This window comes from Bactrocera latifrons, unplaced genomic scaffold (assembly GCF_001853355.1).
Source record: "Bactrocera latifrons isolate USDA-ARS-PBARC rearing strain unplaced genomic scaffold, ASM185335v1 scaffold_114, whole genome shotgun sequence".
Lineage (NCBI taxonomy): Eukaryota > Metazoa > Arthropoda > Insecta > Diptera > Tephritidae > Bactrocera > Bactrocera latifrons.
Window position 1 is genome coordinate 669,811 of NW_017534564.1, and position 11,782 is coordinate 681,592.

An 11,782-nucleotide genomic window follows, 5' to 3' on the forward strand; every position below is an offset into this window, starting at 1 on the left:
AATACGTATTTTAGTTAAAAGCTTAAATTAGAACTTGGATGAAGGAACAAAAGAACTGAAATTTTTTTTTTCAGATAGTTGGCATCGAAAAAACCCCTCGACCAAGTCTTTAAGGATTGTATCTCAAACACCTATCTAAAATTCCATGAAGATTGGTTGGGTAGTTCTCGAAAAATCTTGCCAACTGACTGCAAAAATATAGTTTCGAGAATAACGCGTTTAAAGATAGCGTACTTAGCCTAGTTAGCCTCAAGCGCACAAGTTCTCAAGGCTGTATCTACGAAACTTTTGCTCGGATCAACTGGTAAACTTAGGAAACTATTGAAGACGTGTTGTAGAATTTAAAAAGACAATAAAAAAAGTCGAGTTTTTGATACCCGTAAACCCAGGTAACCTCTTAGAGGATGTTAGCTTCTTTGCCACCAAAATTAATGCATTTTCCTTTTTTTTTTTTAACAATTCTGTGAACTGGAAAAAATAATTGAGTCTAAGTGGCTGCTTTGTATATCATTATTTTAGTGAGCGTTGTTTTTTTTCTGCACGCTTACAAGAAAACAGACTAAAAAATATTACAAAGCAAAACCACTTTAACATACTTATGAATTTCCAACTTTTATTTGCATTATTTCCCCATACGATCTTTCATTATTATTTACGCTTCAAAAATATGTACATATATATGAAAATACATACGTACGTATGCATGCAATTACTGACTGTGCATGCAATTATTACTTTTTACCGTCAATCACAGCAAACCAAGCAAGTTATGCATACGGTAGTCAAAATAATTAAACAATTTCCAGCTGCTCATGCGGAAAATGCCACTCCAGACGAACAAATTAAATTTCTTTTAAAAAAGCTAATCGGCAGATAAAGTCAGGAAATTAGATAAAAATGTGTTGTTTTTCATACTCGTATTCAATAACAAATTGCCACACACACACAAAAATTTCGTTTTCATGCTTTATTTTGTATTTATCTAGCTGTTTGTTTACCTCACTTTTGTAACTGAAGGTGAGGCGGACCGCTTGAGACTTCAGTCGTGGCAGCCACCAGCCACCCTAACGCACGTTCACTATCCGCTTTGACGCACACACACACTCACGCTTGTAATCGTAGTGCGTCCATTTGAATTGAATTCATTCGAACCACCCATTGAAGGTCTTACAGCTGATACGACGGCCCTTACATACTAACTAGTAACTACTGCTTAGTCGATCGCCTTGCCGCCCTACTCTTTCGCCAGCGAGCACGCGCGCTGCGGCGGCGACCTACTAATTGTTATTTGACAATTATTATTTGCTGTTTGTTGACAATTACTTGATTCAATAAATTTGCGGCGACGCAAATACTTAATGTACATACATTTTTTTATAAATATATTATAGACTAGAATGTGTATGTGTGTGCGTTAAGCGCTGCGCCGCAGAAGCTTCCCGCGTTTCAGCTTTTCTTTGTCGGCCATCACTAAGTTCTGTATGTCAAGGCAAATGTGTATCGACAAACAATTGAAAAACATTGAGGCGATCAGCGTGCGACGTTCAAGTTTCCACTGAACGATCAATGATTTGTATGACAGCAATCAGTGACAGTCTATTTTCTCTAGGCGCATTGTTAAGTCTGGGTTTTCGTAGCTAATTATATAGATATATTTTTTTATATATTTTTAACGTGTGCGCTGACGACGGTATGTAGACACACATCATATATACATATATACAATAATAATATATATGCTATTGAAAGCCTCTTTTTCTAAGCTTGAAAACAAGCTGCACTTTTAATGGTTTCGAATTTCACTAGACCAAATAAGTAGCAAAGTACAAAACACAACAAAAACGGTTAGCGCTCGCACCTGTCGCGGAGAGAGCGTCATCATTCATTTTTCCATTCATTGAGACCTGTGTTGCATTGTTCGCTGTGTGGCTTGCGACGCGTGATAATCGCTATACATTTTTCTAATTGTGTTTTTAGCGCAATTAAACATAAATCTAATTAAATGTGGACAAATAGAAACATCGCAAATGAACGGCATATAGTACACGTACAGATTAAGCAGGTACTGCGACACAGATTTCGTGACAATATCAGATTTGGTGCAAAGCACAAGAAGTCAAGTCCAATTTGTGAAAATAATCGACAGTAAAATTTACTAGCACTCATAGAAACTCACAAATTTGAAGCCCTACAGAACCGGTAAACGGTACCAACTCAGAGGCATTCATAAGAAAAGTAACACTAGAAATTATGAATATTTCGAAAATATTACTATTTCCGATTGTATTAATTCAACGCTATTTTTGAACTAATCCTACGCCTCTTGTGTTCAAGAATTTTATATGAAACAACACAAAAATATATTTATATGTTAATTTCATGTCAATATGCAGTGAGATGTCCCCAGCGCGGCAATAAAAATGTTAATAAATGAATAGCTAGCTACTCATAAATTATTCGTGGAATTTTGTGTTACGTATGCAAACAAACAACAACAATAAAAATACTTAGTAATGTCATTGTAATGTTTGTGATATGAAAATAATATAAATAGTTTATCAAAACGATTGTGCAATAATTCATGAGCATTGAACCGGCGATTTGCGATAAAAGTAAAACGATTTACATACAATAACAAGAAACATAGACATTGATTGCACAGGTCTTTTATGGCATAAAATAGTATGAAAATATCTTAATTTTGATCGGTCAGTTTGTAGGGTAGCTATAAGCTAAGCAATTTCTTCGGTGATTGGAATTATTGTCTTGCACAATATTGTATGCCGTGGAGATATCTTATAAAATAAAATAAAATAAAAGTTTTCTATATGAGGACCTAATATGGAAAACTTAATACACCCTGTTCAGAATAAGGTTTGGATGACAGGGTTTTTTTTATAGTAGGAGGAAGCGTCGAAAACCGGAGTGCGGGACTTTAATCCGCTAAACCTAACCTACTCCCATATCATGTCTCTCCCACGGAACCACAGGACAACATTTAACAGCTTTCCATTTCACAGATAACTCGCACTTAAGTACAATGAAATTTTCTTCCGTGAGACTACCTCCAATTGTGGTTTTCAGCTTTTCCCTTATACTTTTAAACCAAAGACAATGATAGAGTGTGCGTTCATAGTCTTCTGTACACTCGGTGCACGTCGGACAATATGTTCTTGGAGGTTCCCATGTTGTCTATCTATCCACGAACATATGTCCGGAAACAGTCCAGTGGGTGCACCGACCTTTATATGAAGTTTACTACCATTACTGACACATTACGATGCTTTTGATTAATTTTGATGTCAATTTTGATTTAGACGTCTCTGATAACATATACAAGTACATATATTCTGGCGAATTCAACTTTCTGGATGTCAATCGGCGCCATACTGGCTAATACCTCAGCAGCAGTAGCAAACCATCGGTACAAACCATTTATGCAGTTATTCCATTTTATCCACAGGTCTTCCAGATTTTTAGCCACTGCTACCATTATGAGGTTGGATGACAGTGAAATATTTTTGAAATTGTGAACTAAAATTAATGAAATATTTCAGAAAAATCTCTAAAAATAAATATTAAATCTAATTTAACTCACAAAAGGGTTACAAGTTCCGTCAAATTGGTTTGTTGTTTCAACTCCGGTTAAAACGGGCGAATCCAGTTCTAAAGAGAGAACTGTCTTCCTCTCTTCGTGAGAATCACAAAAAACAGGGTTAATTAAAACAAAAAACTGTGAAAACTGTCTGCTAAGATATTTCTTTATTCAGATTGTAATTCCAAAAACAAATATAATCCAAGTAAGGCTCCCACAAGTTATCACTAAAGCAACCACCGTTGAACGTTAGAACATTTAAACTACGGAGCGAACGATAAAACCCATGATTTTATAAGGCCCTTTCCAACAACCAATTTCAATATAATCTCTAAATACTTATGCGCTTCATTGCTACACCAAAAAGTCAACCATTAATAACATTTCCGCCCCCTTCAATTCTCCTCCATAGAATCTCCAAATCGTTATCTTGAATCGGATGTAAATATCCATTTCAAGACACCAATACGTCATGAATATAAACAGGCCATGTCGGATGAGGATTTAGCACAACGGCAAGCCGAACAAATGCAAAAGCTTTATCAGGAGGAACGGCGTCGCAAGTACTTACAGGAGTTGCAGGATATGAATGCACGTCGTCACACCGATAACTTTACACCCACACAAAAATCACCAATACCGTTAAATCGTTATGATGACTTCCAATCGGACTTGGCGCCCAAATCGCCGAATGCGATAACAACACGAACTGCAGCGCGTGCGCTATACAACTTCCAAGGACAAAATGCAAGGTAAATTGGAAATACTTAAAGCTTTTTTCTTTTGAAGATTATATGTTTTCTAATTTTTTTTATTATTTTGTTTTTTTTTTTTTTTTGCAGAGAGCTTACATTCAAGAAGGGCGACATAATTTACATACGCCGCCAGATTGATCGCAATTGGTACGAAGGCGAATTTAATGCCATGATTGGTCTACTGCCCGTGAGCTATGTGGAGGTGAGTGTTGCCATTGAGCGAAGAAGAAGCATAAGAAAGCGAATGAACTATTGAAGAAAACATTTTAGTGATTTGAAGAAATGATAAAAAAAAATTTGAAAGCAGAAATGTATTTTAAAAATAAGTGGCAGCCCTATTAAAATGGCCCTTCTAAATAAACTTATCTTTTTTTTTTAATAGTTTTCGAAAAATTTTATTAATTTTTAAATTTTTAACTTTTTTATAAATTTTACTATGAAATCTTTGCTAAAAAAATTGGTAAAATTTTGGGACTGGTCTTAACAGGCTTCATGGGTTTCCTCTTATAAAAGCAGCTTGTTCTCACCATTTTTCGTGGTATTTTTGTTTTTAATAATTATAATCGAAACAGAATCCTTCGACCAAAAATTTAAAAATGGTATATCAAGTTCTCAAGGCTGTATCTTTTCAACTATTACTCGAATCAAGAAAAGGGAAAGTTTTCAAGGGAAAATTTTGAACAATATTCTGGAGGTGTTATAGAATTTAATAAGACAAAAAAATTAGATTTTTTGAAACCCATGTAACTCCTTAACAAAATAAATATTTAATTTTTTCTAACTTTATTTCTCACAGGTCGTCAACAAAGAAACTGCTCGTCAACAACCAAAGAAACCATCAGAGGGACAGGCGCGTGCCAAATATAACTTCCAAGCGCAATCCGGCATCGAATTGTCGCTGAACAAAGGCGAACTGGTCACACTCACACGACGTGTGGATGACAATTGGTTTGAGGGAAAAATAGCCAATAGAAAGGGCATCTTCCCAGTGTCATATGTTGAGGTGGGTAACCGTGGATAATTAAAAAAATACATATTACCGTTATTCAAATATTAATTAACGAACAGGTACTCACTGATATTGGCGCCGAAGATATTGCCGCTCGCACCGTTATCACCGATCAGGCGAGCGTCACGAATTTACGCCCCTCACTCGACACGCTACGCACAAATATTAATAACGAGTTCAATTTAATAACCAAAAATGGCCATCAGCCACCGAATGGCATACTCAAGGAAACCAAACATCACAACAACAAAATCGATGCACTGCACGTGGACACGCATTCAGAGCCTCTAGTGTAAGTTGCAACAAAAACAAAAATTAACTTTAATTTCACTAATTTTTCTCCAAAAATTGCTGCAGTTATCGCGCACTCTACAAGTACCGGCCGCAGAACTCCGACGAAATGGAACTGCTGGAGGGCGACATCGTCCACGTGCTGGAGATATGCGACGACGGCTGGTTCGTGGGCACGTCGCAGCGTACGGGCTGCTTCGGCACCTTCCCCGGCAATTATGTGGAACGGGTACGCTGAGCTGAGCGCTTTCGTGCACGGGTGGCGCCAGTGGAACTGGTCAATGCGTTCTATTAAACACACTCACACACAATCACAAACAAAGAGAAACAAAAACAAAAAAGAGATGAACACTTTAGTTGAATGAACAAATTTAATGAAAAGCAATCAAAGAAATTAAATATTAATGTAACAAAAACAAAAAACAAATACCAGCAGCTGCAATAGTAAAAGTCGCTTAATATAAATTACATTTAATTTTTGTTGTTATTATATGCATACATATATATTATTTTATTTTGCAGACTTGTGTAACGGTTTAACTTAAAACAAAAACACAAAAAAAATATTTATTTACATATATCAATGTTGAAGAATACAATTCTATATATTACATACATACATATATACATATATGTATATTATTAACCACAAAGTTAGCGTTGGAAAATAATAATTTGTATTTAATTTGCTAAAAAAACACAAAGTGAGGTGCTTGCAACAACAACAACAAGAGCAGTCAGCACAAATGCGGCCACGTGGCAAGCCTCCAAATGGTTTACTAATAAAACTAGTCAAAGCTATTTCCAAAAAAAAAAACATTATTAATTGATTAATTAAACATTTGCACAAGCAGTATGAAATCTCAGTGTATCACAAATATTTTATTTGAAAAAAAATTAATAATAATAAATGAATTTTAATATTCAAAAAGATATTCAGCCGATATTAGTGTCACTGCACAGCTTAGTAAAACAAACCGACATACATACCTAAAACTTTGCTGTATCAAATGTTATTTTTATATACCCTTAACATACATACATATGTATCTACATACATTAAAAAATCAACCGAAATGTGCCTTTTCTCTTGTCCACCATCCATCCATGTTGCCTTATATTAAAAAAATATTAATAATTCTGTAACCGCGTTGCATTGTAATTGTAAAAAATTAAATGTTAATTAAACATAAATATTTGCCTGCTGGTTTGTAGTTGACACAATTTAGTTTTAATTCGCATACATATTAATGTATTTGTTGTTATTAGATTACAAAAAAAAAATACAAAAACAAAAAATAATAAAAAGCATTAAACACTAAAAAAAATCATTTGTTTCAATATTAATAAAACTTTAACAAAAATTTGAAAGAATTCATAATGTTCAAAAAAATGTATGTGAGGCTCGCACAGAAGTGCAGAGTGTGCAGAGAATTTAGTTCGTGATAAGTGTACCTTAATCAAAATAATAAAAAAAATGTACATTAATCAAATATGATTTTAAAAAAGTTTCACTATGTATATTTCTGTCTATCTCTACTACATATGTTTAAATTAAATTAAACCTTGAAGAAAATAAGTTGAAATCAAAAAATTTTCATTACTTACACCAATAACTCTCTCTTTCTCTAAAAGAATTTTTTTCAATTATACATACTTAGGCAATGCCATTATTATGACATAACTCACTTCATAACTTAAAAAACGAATGCCAAGTACTACAATAAAATTAAATATTGTGCAATAACTTAGCTTCTCATATTCAAAACTACTTATTGAAATAATTACTAGCAGAAATGTTAAATTTCATATTACTAATAATGACAAATAATTATTATTTATAATGATATTAATAATTTTAACTCAATTATATGCTTAAATATTGTAATATAAAAATAAACCACAGTGCAGACACATTTCTTAATCACTTTAGTCACCCTGTGGTAGCTCACATGTTCATTTAACCACCAGCTGACAAACTATATTTGATAAAAACCACGGTAGAGTACCATGATAAAAACGTAAACAAATTGAAGACAACGATGGAGTGCAGTAAAAAGTGAGTATTTGTTTTCATCCACGAATACTAATTAAAGTGTACAAATCTTTCAGCACTGAACCGTTAGAGAGTCTTAAAAGAATCGAAACATTCTTGCAGTCACCACCGTTGGATGACACAAATGCGCCACATTATGTAGAGCAATTGAAAGCGCTGCGCAACCTTTGTGCCAGGGATCCGGCGCATCAGAATGCAATTTCTGAGCACGAAAAATTCAACGAACAGTTGCATCAGCTACTATTTGTTAACAGCATTACACCTAAACCGCCACAAACTCTACAACTAATGGCGCTACAGTTACTCGCAAATGCAATTGTGCAAAATCCAAATTCGCAACGCAACATTTGGCAACGTCATGGCGCTGCTATTGTAGAGTGTGGATTGGTGGCACCACTTGGTCCTCATACTAATATACTGCTTATGATAGTGTACAATGTGTTGAAAGGTGCTGCAGTGTCGAATATGGAACAACAGGCGTTGTGTGCTGCAGTTCGCGCATGGCAAACAATTGTAGACGAACGCAGCGAGGATAGCTATGAATTTCTACATTTTCTCTTTGAACATTTCATTGTTCATGGTGGACACAATACTGTGCGCTATTATGCGCACTTGACGCCGGGGGAACGCATTTTCTTTCTCGAATATTTAGTGCATTATCTGCGTCAAGACAGTCCAAATGGCCACATACATCAATTCCTGTTGAAATACATAACAAAAGAGTTCAATATAAAGTCTGACCGTATATTAATCTGCAAGCCGGATAGCGCGCAGATGCCTGCCACTGATCCAATGCCCGCACGCGAAGCTTATGCGCTATTGCGTGTAATTGCCAGCGCGACTGGAAGTGAATTCTATGCCGACAAATATGTGAGCGAGCAGTCACTATTTTTGAATGTGAGTAGCCTGTTACGTTGCCTGGCGCAAGTGGGTAAAGAGTCGCAAAATATTTTTACGCCCATGAATAAATTGGAAGAAGTGGCACTCACATCGAAGATTTCGCGTGATTTCGAAACCGAGTTGTCATTTGAGCTGAAAACCTTATTAGTGCGTTGCATTGCGAATTTGCTTTACAAAAATCCAGCCAATCAAGACTACTGCATAGACACACAATTGCTGCCCACTTTGCTGGAATGTACCAATATGGATGCAAGAAATCCATGTTAGTATTATAATTCATTAATATTGTTATTTATTTTGGGTTTTATTGTACTGTTTATCTTTTTAGTGCTGAAAGAGTGGAGCATATTGGCAATTCGCAATGCATGTTACGGTAGTCCAGAGATACAGGCAATGATATCGAATATGACCAATAAAGGTGCTGCTCAAAATGACATCATTGACGAATTAAACTTGGATATGGGTGCTCTGCGCATTAAGCCTAGTCGATAAACCTGTCCACTTGAAAAAAACTGGATATGTATTTTACGGTCTAAAGTTATAATCAAATCCTTGTATGGACAACTTTTTTATTTGTCGAGATATCTTATATATAACTATAATATATCATATAACTGCCATACAAACTGAACGATCAAAATTAAGTTTTTGTACGGAAATTTTTTTATTTGTGAAGAGAATTGCATCTGTCCAGACGAAGTTAGCAGTGTTTTTTTTTTTTTTTTTTTTCTTTTAATAAGGATTTATATACCAAGAAAAATATATATTTCAAATTGTCGGTAATATTGTTTTACCAGAAAAGAAAATATTCCTAGACACATAAATAAATCATTAAAATGGTTTTCAATTAAGGTGAATATTACATGCTATCTATGTATGAACATTCTTAATGAACTTAACACAGACAATGAAATCGTGACACAATACCTCCGCCTGTGGCAGTGGCGTTTGGTCCAAATGTATAAACCACACACAAGTGCTTTTGATCACAAAAAGCATTCAACTACTTTCTATTCTATGCAAGGGAACACCCACACATATGGAAAAAGTGTTTTTAAGACGGATAGAGTTTCTTACCGGTATAACTATTTTTCTGGAACGTAATTCCCCGCAGAAAATACTAGTAAATTTAACTGTTACGTGATGCCATACAAAACGACTGACTGTGCGCTATCAATCTGATATGGACGCGACATCAGCAATATGACAGCAAGCTGAGCTGAAATCGCGTATAAAACCGAGCTGAGCAACTGAATTGACATCAAACTATCTCTAGTGCCTACAGCAGCAGCAACCATTTGCAGTGAAACCAATTCAACTAAACTGAAAACCGTCAATATGAAGACAATCGTACTTTTCGCTGCTGTCCTTTGCGTTTTCTGCCTGTTCCAAGGCATCAAAGCAGCTCCCGCTGATACAGCTGCTCTGGAGGCCGATGACGCACAATTGGCTGTGCTAAAGGAGGAGCGTACAGTGGAGTCAAGTCGTCAAAAACGCGCCACTTGTGATCTGTTGAGCGGAACCGGTGTGAATCACAGCGCTTGTGCGGCCCACTGCATACTCCGTGGCAACCGTGGTGGTTATTGTAATGGTAGCGGTGTCTGCGTCTGCCGCAACTGAGGGGATTCACTACAGTGATAAATGAAACCAATTCATATTGTTTAAAAATTTAAAGAATATTTTTTTTTTTTCAAAAATGTATTTTTCTGATTCAATAAATTTTCGAAAAGATTAAAAAATTACTATCTTTGAAATCATACTGAGGTGTTTATAGAGGATGGTTTTAAGGGAACTACCAACTTTTTCGTATTTCGATAAGTTATAGACCTTTTTTTGGTATTCGTTTCGAGATGCCTTGGATTTATTCTCCTATTTTCGATGGCCACCACTACATGAAACGTTTTGACTCCTGATATGAAAGGTGTCTGTGTCCTTGGGAACACAACTACCTTCCAAGAGATACGATAAGTAAGGTAAGCCAAAAGGTATTTATTATTAAAGGTTATTTAGAACATTTGTTCAAAATTGTAAAGGAGCACATGGGTAAAAAACTACAGCAAAGAAAAACCTTAAATTCGGTTTCGCCAATGCTACAATACTCTTCACAAATAAAAAAGTTCTAAACAAGAACTTGGTTTAGACTGGTTTTTGTGGTACGGATTCCCTTTTAGGATGGTAAGTATTAGTTAAGTTGTCTTCGGGGTCATCGAACGGTAGGCCCAGGAAACGTGATGTTTTGACGGGGTCTAACCATAGGATGGCAGATGTGATTTCTGCGAAGGCACCCCTCCAGCAACTGCTGGAAGATTTCATTATACTCCTTAATTGAGAGCATACAGGCTTAATATTGTTGCGGCGTAGTTAAGGACCGGCCAGCGGTTTACCTTGTATGTTGCCAACAACGTTTCTTTGTCTTTTCCTCATCTGCTGCTGACAGAAAGGTCGAAGAGATAGTGGTGTATGTTACAATTCTCACAATGGCCGGTTCTACGTTTTATCAAGGCAAGGACTGTACTTTCGAAGACGAAGTTAGGTTTGGGCCATTAAGTTTGACTTATTGATTGATATAGCAGTCAGTGACCGAGAGAGAGTGGGAGATCGGAGATAGTTCCTCCCGGGCTCGGCATCCCCGAGGACGTATGTATATATGCGAACTGGTCCATGAGTTTTGGAGATATTGATCTGAAATTTCGCACATGATTTTTCTCCCTAATAAGCTGCTGATATGAGTTAAAGCTGCCATAAAAATGTATCCATCAAATATCCATTATACCTTCGCGGAATGTGGTTTATCACCTAATATGGATGAGTTTAGTAGACATCTGCACCTAACATCATATAATATATTATATTAGAAATATTTAGGTGGCAATCTTCATATATATTGTTAGTTCGAGTGAAATATGTCGCCAACAATAAATAATATCGGCTCTTACTTTGTTCATTTTTTAACCCCATAGTATATACTAAGTCTGTTAAAAATATTAAAGTATGTATTGTTTGTCAAAAAAGTCCTGCGGTATTTTTGCGGTATTTTTATTGAATTTTTATTGAATTTTCAATTGCTCATAAAATTTTTGTTGATGACTCATGCCCAGCTCTTGACCGATGCTACGGCTGCTACTATGCCGGTCTCTTTCGACCAATTCAGCGATTTTATCGCAATTTTCGACGAC

The 11,782-nt window shown here is 35.7% G+C and overlaps 3 protein-coding genes across 28 annotated transcripts in view; all 3 read left to right on the plus strand.

The window, feature by feature from the left end:
• The window catches only part of LOC108975544 (sorbin and SH3 domain-containing protein 2), an 83,575-nt gene extending 77,591 nt beyond the window's left edge, over positions 1-5,984 (plus strand). For all 26 annotated transcript variants that reach the window (XM_018944252.1, XM_018944261.1, XM_018944282.1 and 23 more), the window contains 5 exons: positions 4,008-4,347; positions 4,438-4,552; positions 5,147-5,353; positions 5,419-5,651; positions 5,717-5,984. In XM_018944252.1, coding sequence (XP_018799797.1) covers positions 4,008-4,347; positions 4,438-4,552; positions 5,147-5,353; positions 5,419-5,651; positions 5,717-5,888 — 1,067 coding nt within the window. In that variant the 3' untranslated portion in view covers positions 5,889-5,984. The remainder of the gene's footprint in view (positions 1-4,007; positions 4,348-4,437; positions 4,553-5,146; positions 5,354-5,418; positions 5,652-5,716) is intronic.
• A 1,644-nt stretch (positions 5,985-7,628) lies between these two features.
• LOC108975656 (ataxin-10) lies at positions 7,629-9,243 on the plus strand. Its single transcript, XM_018944330.1, has 3 exons — positions 7,629-7,709; positions 7,763-8,868; positions 8,935-9,243. Exons 1-3 carry the CDS (start codon positions 7,693-7,695, stop codon positions 9,096-9,098), a joined length of 1,287 nt encoding a protein of 428 aa, XP_018799875.1. The 5' UTR covers positions 7,629-7,692; the 3' UTR covers positions 9,099-9,243.
• A 609-nt stretch (positions 9,244-9,852) lies between these two features.
• On the plus strand, positions 9,853-10,321 carry LOC108975681 (sapecin-like). Its single transcript, XM_018944373.1, has one exon. It carries the CDS (start codon positions 9,945-9,947, stop codon positions 10,224-10,226), a length of 282 nt encoding a protein of 93 aa, XP_018799918.1. The 5' UTR covers positions 9,853-9,944; the 3' UTR covers positions 10,227-10,321.
• The last annotated feature ends 1,461 nt before the right edge of the window (positions 10,322-11,782 follow it).

Excerpts from the sequence above, each read along its gene's own strand:
- LOC108975656 (XM_018944330.1), top strand. Across the intron at positions 8,869-8,934 it reads TATGGATGCAAGAAATCCAT|TGCTGAAAGAGTGGAGCATA; the intron begins GTTAGTATTATA and ends TTATCTTTTTAG.
- LOC108975681 (XM_018944373.1), top strand. The coding sequence starts at position 9,945 with ATGAAGACAATCGTACTTTTCGCTGCTGTCCTTTGCGTTTTCTGCCTG.